Below are 12,073 nucleotides of genomic sequence, written 5' to 3'. Positions count from 1 at the left end.
TCCTGGGGCTTGAACTCAAGGCCTGAGCACTGTCCCTGAGCTTCTTTTGCTCAAGGCTAGCACTCTATCACTTGAGCCACAGTGCCACTTCTGGATTTTTCTGTTTATGTGGTACTGAAGAAACAAACCCAAGGCTTCATGAATTCTAGGTAAGCACTCCTACCACTAAGCCACATTCCCAGCCCTCTTGACTACGTTTTTATAATTTAAAATTGAATATGCTTTATCAAACCAGTTATGTTCCAATAACTGTGTGATATTTCACTAGACCTAATTTCAGTGAAATTACTTCCATAAAGCAGTTCTTCCCATGTATAACACAAAGAAAAGTGAAATTATAGATGCCTGTGATAGTTTACGAGATATATGTGCTTGATAATCAAGAGCAAATTAATAAGCTAACATTTAAAAATGTATACTTTAATAAGTATAAAATACATAAACAACTTGGTAAGCTTGTGGAGAAGCTGACCAAGATACATAAATTAGGAGATACAAGTATTCATCTATATTTTCTATATTTCATTTTCTCAGGATATTTATTAAGGTTGTTTAATATACAATTTTGTACTTGTCATTTTGGAAGTCCTTTATTATTAAGATAATTCTTTGATGATAAACAGCAGCCTCAGTGATTATTCTGGACCTCCACGCTGAAAAGAAAAACAAAGCAATGAGATTAGATGATAAAATGACGCAGGATAAATGACTCAGGCCAGGAGAACAGTACAGATTACATAAGTGAGGAAGCAGAATTATGGCTCAAGTGGTAGAGCGCCAGCCTTGAGTGAAAAAGCTAAAGGGATAGCACCTAGGCCCTGAGTTCAAGCCTAAGTACGAGCACCAAAAAAAAAAAAAGGAAAAAAAATCAAATTAAAACCAAAGCTGTACAAGTAAAAACTTGTCTCTTTTTACAATTTTGGTAGATGGTCTCTGGTTTGCTGGAAACAATTTCAGGTTTTTCAGTTTTGGTGCAGTCATATTTATGGCCATAAACATCACTGAGCTGTATCAGCAGTCAAGTTTCTTTGTCTTGGAAGCCCTCTACATTCTAAAAAACTGAGAATACCCGGGAGCTGTTTATCATGTGGCTTTATTTGTTCACACAAAGTGGTATTTTACTGAGGGCTCTGATGAGGGATTGTTTTTCACAGTGCTGGCCTTCTTTATCTCTCTCTCTCAACTCTGACTATACTTGACCAGACAGTGGGAAGAGCATGAATAGCAACAAAAATGTACACCAAATCCAAAATGTTAATGGTACACCACACAATCCTGTAATAAAGAACAATCACATACTTGGATAAATTCCATTTCTTCTTGAGATATAAGTTTCCTTCTGTACTTCTGAGGTAATGTTTTTAATATTGCTGCAGTGTCTGGTGGACCCTGATGCATCACGTCTGGTGATTTACTTCCTTTAGCATGCTGGGAGACCAAAGAAGAGTGAGGTGGGAGCCCTGCAGACCTCAAAGCTTCTGATGCTGGAATTGAAAAAAAAAAAAAAGCTAAATTAGGGGAATCACTCAGGTGTCTTAAAAATGTTATTTTGAGCTGGGCACTGGTGGCTCACGCCTGTCCTAGCTACTCAGGAGGTTGATATTTGAGGATCACAGTTTGAAGGCAGCGGAAGCAGGAAAGTCTCTGAGATTCTTATCTCCAGTAAAAAAAAAAAAGCCAGAATGGTGCTATGGCTCAAGTGGTGAAGCTCTAGCCTTGAGCAAAAAGAAGCTCAGGGATGACATCCAGGTCCTGAGTTCAAGTCCTTGGACCCTCCCCCCCCCAAAAAAGAAAGTTATTTCAGTTTATCTAATACTGACTCAATTCATTCTTGAAATCAGATCAACTCATTCATAAAATACTCTCTTTGTGTATATGTGTCAGTACTGGGGTTTGAACTGGGTCTGGGCACTGTTCTTGAGCTTTTTTGCTCAAGGATGGTCCTGTACCACTTGAACCAGAGTTTTACTTCTGGCTTTTGGTAATTGGAGGTAACTCTCATGGACTTTTCCTGCCCGGGCTTGAACTACATTCCTCAGATCTATTTTTGTTTTGTTTTATTATATGGAAGTCCTGGGCTTGACACTGTCCCAGAGCTTTTGGGTTCAAGACTAGCATTCTACCACTTGAGGCACAGCTTCACTTCCAGCTTTTTGGTGGTTAACTGGAGATGAGTATCACAGACTTTCCTCCCCATGCTGGCTTCAAACCACAGACTTCAGATCTCAGCCTCCTGAGAGCTAGGATTATAGCCATGGGCCACTGGTACCCAGCCTGCATGTTTAACAAAATTACTTTTAGGGCTGGGAAGGTGGCTCAGTGGTAGTGCTTGCCTTGCATGCATGAGACTCTGGGTTCGATTCCTCAGTAAGCTGAAAAAGATGGAAGTGGCGATGTGGCTCTAATGGTAAGAGTGTTAGCCTTGAAGAGATGAGGGATAGCACCCAGGCCCAGAGTTCAGGCCCCACGACCAACCAAAAAAGAGAAAAAAATATTTTTTTAAATAAATGACAACTTACCACTGAGTTTAGGATTGTCTCTTCTGTTAGGGAATCTTATTAATGGAGTATGTGGCTTGACTACCTAAAGGAAAATAAAATGTGTGAAAAAAAAAAACCCAAAAACCTTAATACGCAACTGCAAAAGCAATGGTCTACTAATACTCAAAATATACCTTTAGCTATAAAGGAATGTAATACCTAAAGGTGACAACAAGTTTAAATTGTAATCTCCCCAACAAGGGAAGCTGATCTATGCTATGTTTTTTTTTCTTTTTTTTTTTTTTTGCCTGTCATGGGGCTTAAACTCAGTGCCTTGGCATTGTCTCTTAGCATCTTTTGCTCATGGCTAGTGCCCTACCACTTGAACCACAGTGCCACTTCAGGCTTTTTTTCTGATAATGTGGTATTGAGGAATCGTAACTGGGGCTTCTTGCATACTAGGCAAGCACTCTACCTACACTAAGTCACATTCCCAGCCCTGCATTGTAAACTTACCTGTTACTTATTCATAACTTTGGACTGTATACATCGTTTTACTGAGTCATCAACATATGTCAAAGCAACCCAATAAAAAGGATGACTTGGATTCTGTGTTGCATGAATAACACATTAATAAGAAAAGAACAGGAAAGCTGGGCACTGGTGGTTCACGCCTGTAATCTTAGCTACTCAGGAGGCTGAGATATCAGGAGCATGGTTCAAAGCCAGCCCACGCAAGAAAGGCCATGAGGCTCTTATCTCCAATAAAGCACTCAGAAAACTGGAAGTGGTGCTGTGGCTCAAATGGTAGAGTGTTATCCTTGAGCTGGGTTGAGAAGGTGGCTCAGAGATACTGTGCTTGCCTTGCATGCATGAGGCCCTGGGTTCAATTCCTCAGCACCACATAAGCAGAAAAAGCTGGAAGTGACACTGTGGCTCAAGTGGTAGAGCGCTAGCCTTGCATGCTCGAGGCCCTGGGTTCGATTCCTCAGCACCACATAAGAAAAAAGCCGGAAGTGGCAGACAAATCAGACTCATCTCCAATTAACCACAAAAGGACTGTGCATAGCTGGGATAGCATGTACAAAAAGTCAGCAACAACAAAAAAATAAATTTTAGTCATTTTGGTGGATATGTAGTACCTTCTGGTTTTAACTATTTTTCTAGCAAGTAAGGACTGTTGAACTTGCGTATCTTTCTATACTGCATCAATGACACATTTTAAGATTATATATGATTTGGTGATCCATCGTATCAATTGATATTGGTACATATGGTTATATATATTACAGACACCAGGCCTTTATCAGTTGTTTTCTGTCCCTACAGAATTTTCAATAAGGACTTTTAAGAAATGTAGCCCGGGGCTGGGAAGGTGGCTCAGTGGTAGAGCACTTGCCTTGCATGCTCGAGGCCCTGGGTTCGATTCCTCAGCACCACATAAGAAAAAAGAAAAAAAGCCGGAAGTGGTGCTGTGGCTTAAGTGGTAGAGCGCTAACCTTGAGCTGAATTGCTGAGGGACAGCGCCCAGGCCCAGAGTTCAGGCCCACGACCGGACCCCAAAAAAAAAAAAAAAAAAACAACGAAATGTAGCCTGGCCAGGTAGGTGCTGGTGGCTCAAGCCTGTAATCCTAGCTATTCAGAAGGCCGAGATCTGAGGATCATGGTTCAAAGCCAGCCCAGGCAGGAAAGTCCGTGAGACTATTATCTCCATTAAAAATCACCAGAAAACCTGAAGTGGCGCTGTGGCTCAAGTGGTAGAGTGCTTGACTTGAGCTGAAAAGGTGAGGGACAGTGCCCAGGCCCAGAGTTCAAGCCCCACGACCGACAAAAACAAACAAACAAAAAACCCCAAACAAAAAAAAAATGTGCTAGTGAAGAGGAAAATGCACTTCTGGTATGGCAGGGAAAAACGAACCGGTAACTAAAATGCTTGCAAAATTGCAAAAGACGACATAAACCAGTTGCAAAAGGTTGTGTCCATGTACCTATCAACTTTACTACTCCTTTTTCATCTGGCTACCATAACTGGAGAAGCAAAAAAAACTAAAAAGCGAAAAACTGTCAGGAGTCACCCGGGGACGTGTGAATTAACAATATTACCCTACTTGCCCATCAAGCAGGGGGATGAGGCTTGCGAGACCAGCACTGAAAAATATGCAACCAAATAATCAAGTCTCATGGTATCTTTTTCTTCCCACCATTCGGCCCGCGGCCCGAGTGCGGAGGCTGAGTCGACGACCCGGCCTCCGGCGAGCACGCAGCCCGGGAACCAGTTATCCCGCCATTCCTGAGACCTTGAAGGGACACCGGGTCAGACCCAAGGTTTGCTTCCTTTCACGTCTTCCTCCGGATTGGCCGACGGGGGACGTGGCCGGCGAAAGTAGACGCCGATTGGCCGCGCCAGGAGGGGGCTGCAGAGCCCGCGGACTGCAGAAGCTGGGGTCCCGACGCAGGGGGCCCGGGGGCCTCGAACCTACCTACCTGCCCAGTGGGATGCCGCATCGCCCCTGCAGGGCTCGGACCCTCCGCTGCGGACTGCCTCACTCCCGGCGCAACAAACTCAAGGTCCCAATGTCAGACACACAACCCGACGGCCCCGCTCAGGGCCGCGCTCACCGCGCATCCTCGGCCCCGCGTCTCCTCTCCAGCGCCGCGGCCACACCTGCACCAGCCCCACCGCCCCAGGTGCGGAAGAGCAGCTGAATGCCTTTACCTGAACGACCCTGCTGGCAGACGCCATCTTGCTGCCCATCATGACCCCAGGAAGGGGCAGCTTCCGGGGCGCGAGCGAGCCGAGCCGCACTGCTGCTCCACAGAGTGGTCCGTGGAGGCGGGGCCTGATTGTGATGTCACGGGGCGGGGCGGGGCTCCGCCTCGGCGGGGTGGCCCCGCCCCTTCCCTCCTGGGCACTCAACCTAGAGTTGTCTATTGTTTGGTTTATGCCCCGAAGTTTAGATTGTTTGCTTCATCAGCCTTTTATTTATGCAGGGTTACTGCTTTCCCAGGTAGCCTGTTACTCATTTCAGTGGACTTTGAACTTTGATCTGGAGCCCCATAAAATAATACAGGCTCGAATGCCAGGGTTGTTCGTGGTGTTGTGTTTTCATTTTCTGCTTCTTGGGGAGCGCAAAAAGGGAAGGAGAGAGGAAGGGTGAACAAAGTATTCAGTATATACTGTGTGGAAAATGAACTATGTAACTTGTGGGCAGGGACGGAAGGAGGAAACTGGGAGAAACAAAGGGTGACATCGTCCAAAAGAGAAATGTTCACATTACCTGAATGTGAAATGGTAACCCCTCTGTACAGCACCTTAATAATATTAACTACAATAAAAGCTCTGCGGCTTCCTACAATGGAAAAACTTTATTTAAACCATCAATTCTGGTTTAATGAGTGCTGGTTGGCTTTGATTTCTACTTGTTTAATCTTCAACTTTGAGAGAACTAAAAAATTCAGATGTTTTAGAGTTTTGGACTCAGAGCTTTATGCTTAGCAAGCACTCTACCACTTAACACCAGACCCACCCTACCCCCTCCCCCATCCATTCTGCTAGTTTATTTTTCAAATAGGGTCTTTTTGTTGGAACTGACCTTGTGATCCATGCAGCCACATAGCTAAGGTTTACTTTTTTAATATAATTTTATTGTTCTTAAGGTGTTGTACAGAGGGGTTACCATTTCCTAAGTCAGATAATTGTATTTTGGGGGGGGGATGTCAACTCTTCCTTTGCTTCCTTCCAGTTTCCCCCGCCCATCCCTGCCCATAAGTTATGTAAGTCATTTTCCACATGGTGTATACTGAATAGCATAATTGCATCTGTTCACCCTCCTTTCTCCCTCCCTTTCTTTATCCATCCTGTACCCTTCCTAAAAGCGAACGAGAGCAAAAACAAGCCACTACCACTACCACCACCACCAACAACAACAAAAAGATGGACGCTGGTGGCTCCTGCTTGTAATCCTAGCTACTCAGGAGGCTGAGATCTGAGAATGGCAGTTTTAAACCAGCTGGGGCAGGAAAGGCTGGGCAAGACTATTTCCAATTAACCACTAGAAAACTGGAAGTGGAGCTGTGGCTCAAAGCAGAAAGTGGTAGAGCCATAGCTGCTAGCAAAAGAGCTCAGAGAGAATGCCCAGACCCTGAGTTCGAGCCCCACAACTGACAAAAAAAAATGTTTCCATTTCCTGAAGTTTGTTTGGATAAATTTTTTTTTTTGGGGGGGTCCGGTCATGGGGCCTGAACTCTGGGCCTGGGCGCTGTCCCTCAGCTCTTCAGCTCAAGGCTAGCGCTCTACCACTTGAGCCACAGCGCCACTTCCGGCTTTTTTCTTTTTGCTTATGTGGTGCTGAGGAATCAAACCCAGGGCCTCATGCATGCAAGGCAAGCGCTCTACCACTGAGCCACCTTCCCAGCCCTAATGGAATATTTTTAATGCTTAAGACCGTGTTAGAAGGATTATAAGCTCAAGATTATGTGGGCAATTTAGAAGAACAGTATGTTGTGGGGATTGTAACTCAATGGTAATTCCTTGTATAACAAGTACATGGCCCCTGGTTCAATTCCCAGTAAGCACACAAATAAAATCATAACTTTTTAAAAAAAGTTTTTTGGTCAGTCCTGGGGCTTGAACTCTGGGCTTAGGCGCTCTCCCTAAGGAGAGTGCTCAAGGAGAGTGCTCTACCGCTTGAGCCACAGCACCACTTCTGGTTTTCTAGTGGTTTTTATTAAAGATAAGAGTCTCACGGACTTTCCTGCCTGGGCTGGCTTTGAACCTCGGTCCTCAGATCTCAGCCTCCTGAGTAGCTAGGATTACAGGCATGAGCCACCGGCACCTGGCTTAAAAAAAGTTTTAGCAAAATTTTATTTTTACTATATCAGGATAAAAAATGAAAAAAAGAAAAGTGGAGAAACATTACCTACTTCCCACACAAGAAATGTAAATGAAGAGTCTCACTAATGTAATTTTTAATATGCTTGTTATGGAATTTAACATAGTTTCGTAGATGATTATAGCCTTAAGCTATAGTAACTAGATTGACCAGTTTGGTTTGCTGATAAAACAATGATACTCAGCTTCAGCAGCCCATAAACTATAATTGAAGAATACAGGGAAGGGGAGAGATTGACAAGGATACTAACTATACAAGGACACACAGAAATTCATAAAGTGTCTTTGTCTTTATTAATTTTTGCCAGCCCTGGGGCTTGAACTCAGGGCCTGGGCATTGTCACTTACTTGCTTTTGCTCAAGGCTCTACCACTTGAGCAACAACACCACTTCTAGCTTTTTCTGCTTATGTGATGCTGAGGAATTGAACCCAGGGCCTCATGCATACAAGGCAAACACTCTACCACTGAGCCACCTTCCCAGCCCGAGACTACCAAGTTTTTTCCTTTTTTTTTTTTGTTGGTCATAGGCCTTAAACTCTGGGCCTGAGCGCTGTCTCTCAGCTCTTCAGCTCAAGGCTGGTGCTCTACCACTTGAGCTATAGGGCCACTTCCGGTTTTCTGGTGATTTATTGGAGATAAGAATTTCACGGACTTTCCTGCCCAGGCTGGCTTTGAACCTCCTCAGTCCTCAGCTCTCAGCTTCTTGAGTAGCTAGGATTACAGGTGTGAGCCACTGGTGTCCGGCCCAAGGGCTACCAATTTTGAAGCAGATGAAAGATATCTAGAAGAGGGCTGACAGTAAGCAATGAAGACTGAGTTAGAAGATTAATTGACTAAAATGATGTGTCTTGGGTTTGGGGGCTTTTAACTCAGGGCCTGGGCACTGTCTCCAAGCTTCTTTTGCTCAAAGCTAGTGCTCAGCTCTACCACTTGAGCCACTGCGCCACTTCCAGCTTTTTTTTTGTTTATGTGGTATTGAAGAATCAAACCCAGGGCTTCATGCATGTTAGGCAAGTACTCTACCATGGAGCCACATTCCCAGCCCGTGTCTTGGGTTTTTTAAAGAAAAAAGGCTAGAATTCAACAGACCTCCTTTAAGCAGGAGACTTTGGAGAGGTGTTAACAATTAGGTCTAAAGGTATTTTGTAAGTTACATAAGAGGGCAAAAACTTTGTTTTTAAAGCAGAGCTAAGCCTGGGATTGATACACTGAAAGACACTCAACCTTGGGCCCAGACTTGGACTTTGGCCCAAGCCTGTTAGAAAAACTGTTTCTCAAAGTCATAAAGATTTGATACTGTGTGGCCACTTCTTCCATCTCTCATCTTTCCTCCTTCCTCAAAGCTTTCATTCACAACAGCTGGCACTGTATTACTTGAGCCAGGCCTCTACCTCTCAGGGGCAGAACAGCTGTTAAGTTTATAATCTCTGTGGTTGGTGGGTGCAACTATGAGGAGGGCAAACAAACAGGCAGTTATGACTTTGGCACTTTGGATCTAGATTTGCTGGTTTTTGTTTTGTTTTGTTGCCAGTCCTGGGGCTTGAATTCAGGCCCTGGGCACCATCCCTAAGCTTTTATGCTCATGGCTAGTGCTCTACCACTTGAGCCACAGCCCTAATTTTGGCTTTTGGTGATTAAGGAGATAAGAGTTTTGTGTACGGCTGGGACTGGCTTCAAATCGGGATCCTCAGATCTCAGCCTCCTGAGTAATTACGATTATAGGTATGAGCCACCAGCACCCAGCTGCATTTTTATTTATAGTATGACACCAACTGTTTATGAAAGAAAATGTTTTAATTCATCCATTTAGTTGATACCTGGAGTTGAAGGGCTACCTTTTTACTGGTACCAGAATGATTTGCAGAACTTGTTAAAGCTCCAAAATTCCTCACCTCCAAAGTCCTGAGAAGCTGAGGGTGCACAGTCATGTTGAGATAAAATGGGAATGGGAAGAACTGATAGATTTAGAGCTCAAAAGAAGTTGGTGGGTGTCCATGGGCATATATATGAAAGACATAAAATAATAAAGCTGGGTGGAGTGGTATATGACTACAATTCCAGTTACTTGGGAGGCTGAGGCAGGATTGTGAGTTCAACACCAGTCTAACCATGATGAAGTTCTGCAAAAAATAAATATATATGCATACACACATGTATATGTGTACACACATGTACACACATATGGAATGACAGGGAAATGGTGAATTTCTGCAAAAAATAAAAAACATATATATGCACATGTGTATATACACACATACACACACGTAGAATGACAGATGGAAGGAATACAAGATAGAGCCATAATAAGCATGACTGTTAGATTGGGCAGAATCCAAAAACAGTATGGGGCTGGGAATGTGGCTTAATGGTAAAGTGCTTGCCTAGCATGCATGAAGCCCTGGGTTCCATTCTTCAGTACCACATAAACAGAAAAAGCTGAAAGTGGAGCTGTGGCTCAAGTGGTAGAGCACTAGCTTTAAGTAAAAGAAGCTCAGGGACAGCATCCAGGCCTGAGTCAATCCCCAGGACTGGCAAAGAACAAAAAGCAAAACAAAAACAAGCAAGCAAAAAAAAGTATGTTATCACAAAACTATTAACCTAGGCTCTATAGAGTCTCTGATTCTAGAATATCAAATTATTTTGACAAAATTATCAAAAAAATTCAAGAATTACAAGCTGGAAAAACAGGCCAAGATACAAGAAAGGGAGGTAGGCCAAAGATAGTGCTGTAATAATCTTGTGTAGCAGCTCTGAGTTTCTCAAGCTAACAGACTAGTCTGGTACCCTTTAAACTGGTGTTGGAAGTGGCGCTGTAGCTCAAGTGGTAGAGCGCTCGCCTTGAGCTGAAGAGCTGAGGGACAGCACCCAGGCTCAGAGTTCAAGCCCCATGACCGACAAAAAAAAAAAAAAAAAAAAAAAAAAAAAAAAAAAAAAGACTAAACTGGTGTTGAGCTATCTGGGCCAAAGTCTTCCTAATTTAATGAATCCAACTTGGAGAGTGACTTCAAGCTGGTTGGTGTCAGTTCTGGCCTTCTGTAAAGGTTACTCCCATTGGCAAATAGAGGCTCTTTTGCTTGTATACATTCCCACATGGAGAAGCTTAACATTGTGCAACATTGGCTGAAAAAAACCTAAAGGGCTTGAAGATTGCTCTAGAAGAAGTGATCCATGTGGTCTTCTTCACTTCCTCAATCACTCTTCCTAGGTGATTATCCAGACACAGGTTAACAGATGTGACATGTCTGTAGCCTGGTGATTGACTGACAGATGGCTTAGAGCACCACTACTGCTTTCACCTGATTCCTCATAGTTTGAGTTGCCTGTGATAAGAGAAGAATTCTGATGTCTCAAGTTAAAGGCTAAAGCCGGGTGCTGATGGCTCACACCTATAATCCTAGCTACTCAGGAGGCTGAGATCTGAGGATCATGGTTCAAAGCCTGGCCCGGCAGGAAAATCTGTAAGACTCTTATTTCCAATAAACCACCAGAAAACCCAAAGTGGCCCTGTGGCTCAAGTGGTAGAGCACTCTCCTTGAGCTGAAGAGCGCCAGGGACAGTGCCTAATCCCTAAGTTCAAGCCCCACGACTGACTAAAACAATTAAGAAATTAAAGGCTAAAGATTAGAGACTGCATTAAGGAAAGGAATGTGGAATTTTTTTTTCCTCCTTTGTTGATTTAGCTTGAAACTATGAGCTAAAATAAGTCTTCTGTTCTAAGGGTTTTGTCATTTTAAAATCGAACTCATGGAAAATGTCTCTAACATACCAATAGTGACCCGAACAATGTTTTTGAGATCCTGGAAAATTGATTACCTACAGAGCAGACAAAATTAAACTTAAAAAAAAAAAAAGGATGCCAAGGTAAGCTCAGGGACTGCCTTCATGTGAATCTCTTACTTGCTTAAAATTGGCTAATAGGGGGCTGGGAAGGTGGCTCCGTGGTAGAGCACTTGCCTTGCATGCATGAGACCCTGGGTTCAATTCCCCAGCACCACATAAACAAAAAGGAAAAAAGCCAGAAGTGGCGCTGTGGCTCAAGTGGTAGAGCGCTAGCCTTGAGCTGAAGAGCTGAGGGACAGCGCCCAGGCCCAGAGTTTAGGCCCATGACTGGACCCCCCCCAAAAAAAAAAAAAATTGGCTAATAGGGATTTTAGTACACTAATTCTCAGCCTGTCACTTCCTCTTTCTCCCAATCAGTAATTTCATACAGGGAACCTCAATCTGGCAATGAGGAAAAATTTCCAGTTCAGGAAGAATTAAGGATATAAACATGGAGCCCCTACTAGGGAGCTACCCCTCCAGGAAGTTTTGAATCAGTAACTCCCATTTCCTGCACGGGGAACAGGAAATGTTTCTCCTTTCTCCTTTTCTTCCTACTTAACTCCTGGAACTAGAAGTCCTAAAATATTGTACTTAAACACATTGTAGCATGCTAATATTCTACACTGTAGCAAACTAGCAGACCTATTTCCCTAAGCCTTTTAATTTCTTCTTCCACTACCTGCTACAATGGAGTTAGCTCATTTTGGGATACTTTTTTCTAGACTTGTGGAAGCCACAAGTGAGTCTGCATCATTTCTTAAGAGGCTTTGGCAAAAGGTCAAATCTTGAATTACAAGGTAGAAACTCATACCAATCTCCACTTTTGACCAATCTTTTAATGGCACCTTAAAAATAATCCTTAAAATCTAGTCCTATAA

General features: G+C 43.5%; 1 protein-coding gene across 2 annotated transcripts; it reads right to left on the bottom strand.

The window, feature by feature from the left end:
- Nucleotides 1-399: 399 nt before the first annotated feature.
- On the bottom strand, nucleotides 400-5,400 carry Kgd4 (alpha-ketoglutarate dehydrogenase subunit 4). Of its 2 annotated transcripts, none has more exons than XM_070031282.1 (4): nucleotides 5,197-5,400; nucleotides 2,520-2,583; nucleotides 1,300-1,484; nucleotides 400-653 (listed from the first exon to the last, which is right to left on the bottom strand). In XM_070031282.1, exons 1-4 carry the CDS (start codon nucleotides 5,236-5,238, stop codon nucleotides 636-638), a joined length of 309 nt encoding a protein of 102 aa, XP_069887383.1. In that variant the 5' UTR covers nucleotides 5,239-5,400; the 3' UTR covers nucleotides 400-635. The 2 variants fall into 2 exon arrangements, with proteins under 2 accessions (XP_069887383.1, XP_069887384.1); XM_070031283.1 differs by lacking the exon at nucleotides 5,197-5,400 and adding an exon at nucleotides 4,965-5,150.
- Nucleotides 5,401-12,073: the final 6,673 nt, after the last annotated feature.

This window comes from Dipodomys merriami, unplaced genomic scaffold, assembly GCF_024711535.1.
Source record: "Dipodomys merriami isolate MVZ:Mamm:240054 unplaced genomic scaffold, mDipMer1.0.p SCAF_20, whole genome shotgun sequence".
Taxonomy (NCBI): domain Eukaryota; kingdom Metazoa; phylum Chordata; class Mammalia; order Rodentia; family Heteromyidae; genus Dipodomys; species Dipodomys merriami.
Note: the sequence above shows the minus strand (reverse complement) of the source record. Positions and strands in the feature narration are given on the sequence as shown.

Bases quoted from the DNA above. Each gene is read 5' to 3' on its own strand.
- Kgd4 (XM_070031282.1), bottom strand. From the start codon at position 5,238: ATGATGGGCAGCAAGATGGCGTCTGCCAGCAGGGTCGTTCAG. The intron at 2,584-5,196 runs GTAAAGGCATTC...ATTTTCCTTTAG, and splicing joins CTGCCAGCAGGGTCGTTCAG to GTAGTCAAGCCACATACTCC. The intron at 1,485-2,519 runs GTAAGTTGTCAT...TTTCAATTCCAG, and splicing joins AGACAATCCTAAACTCAGTG to CATCAGAAGCTTTGAGGTCT.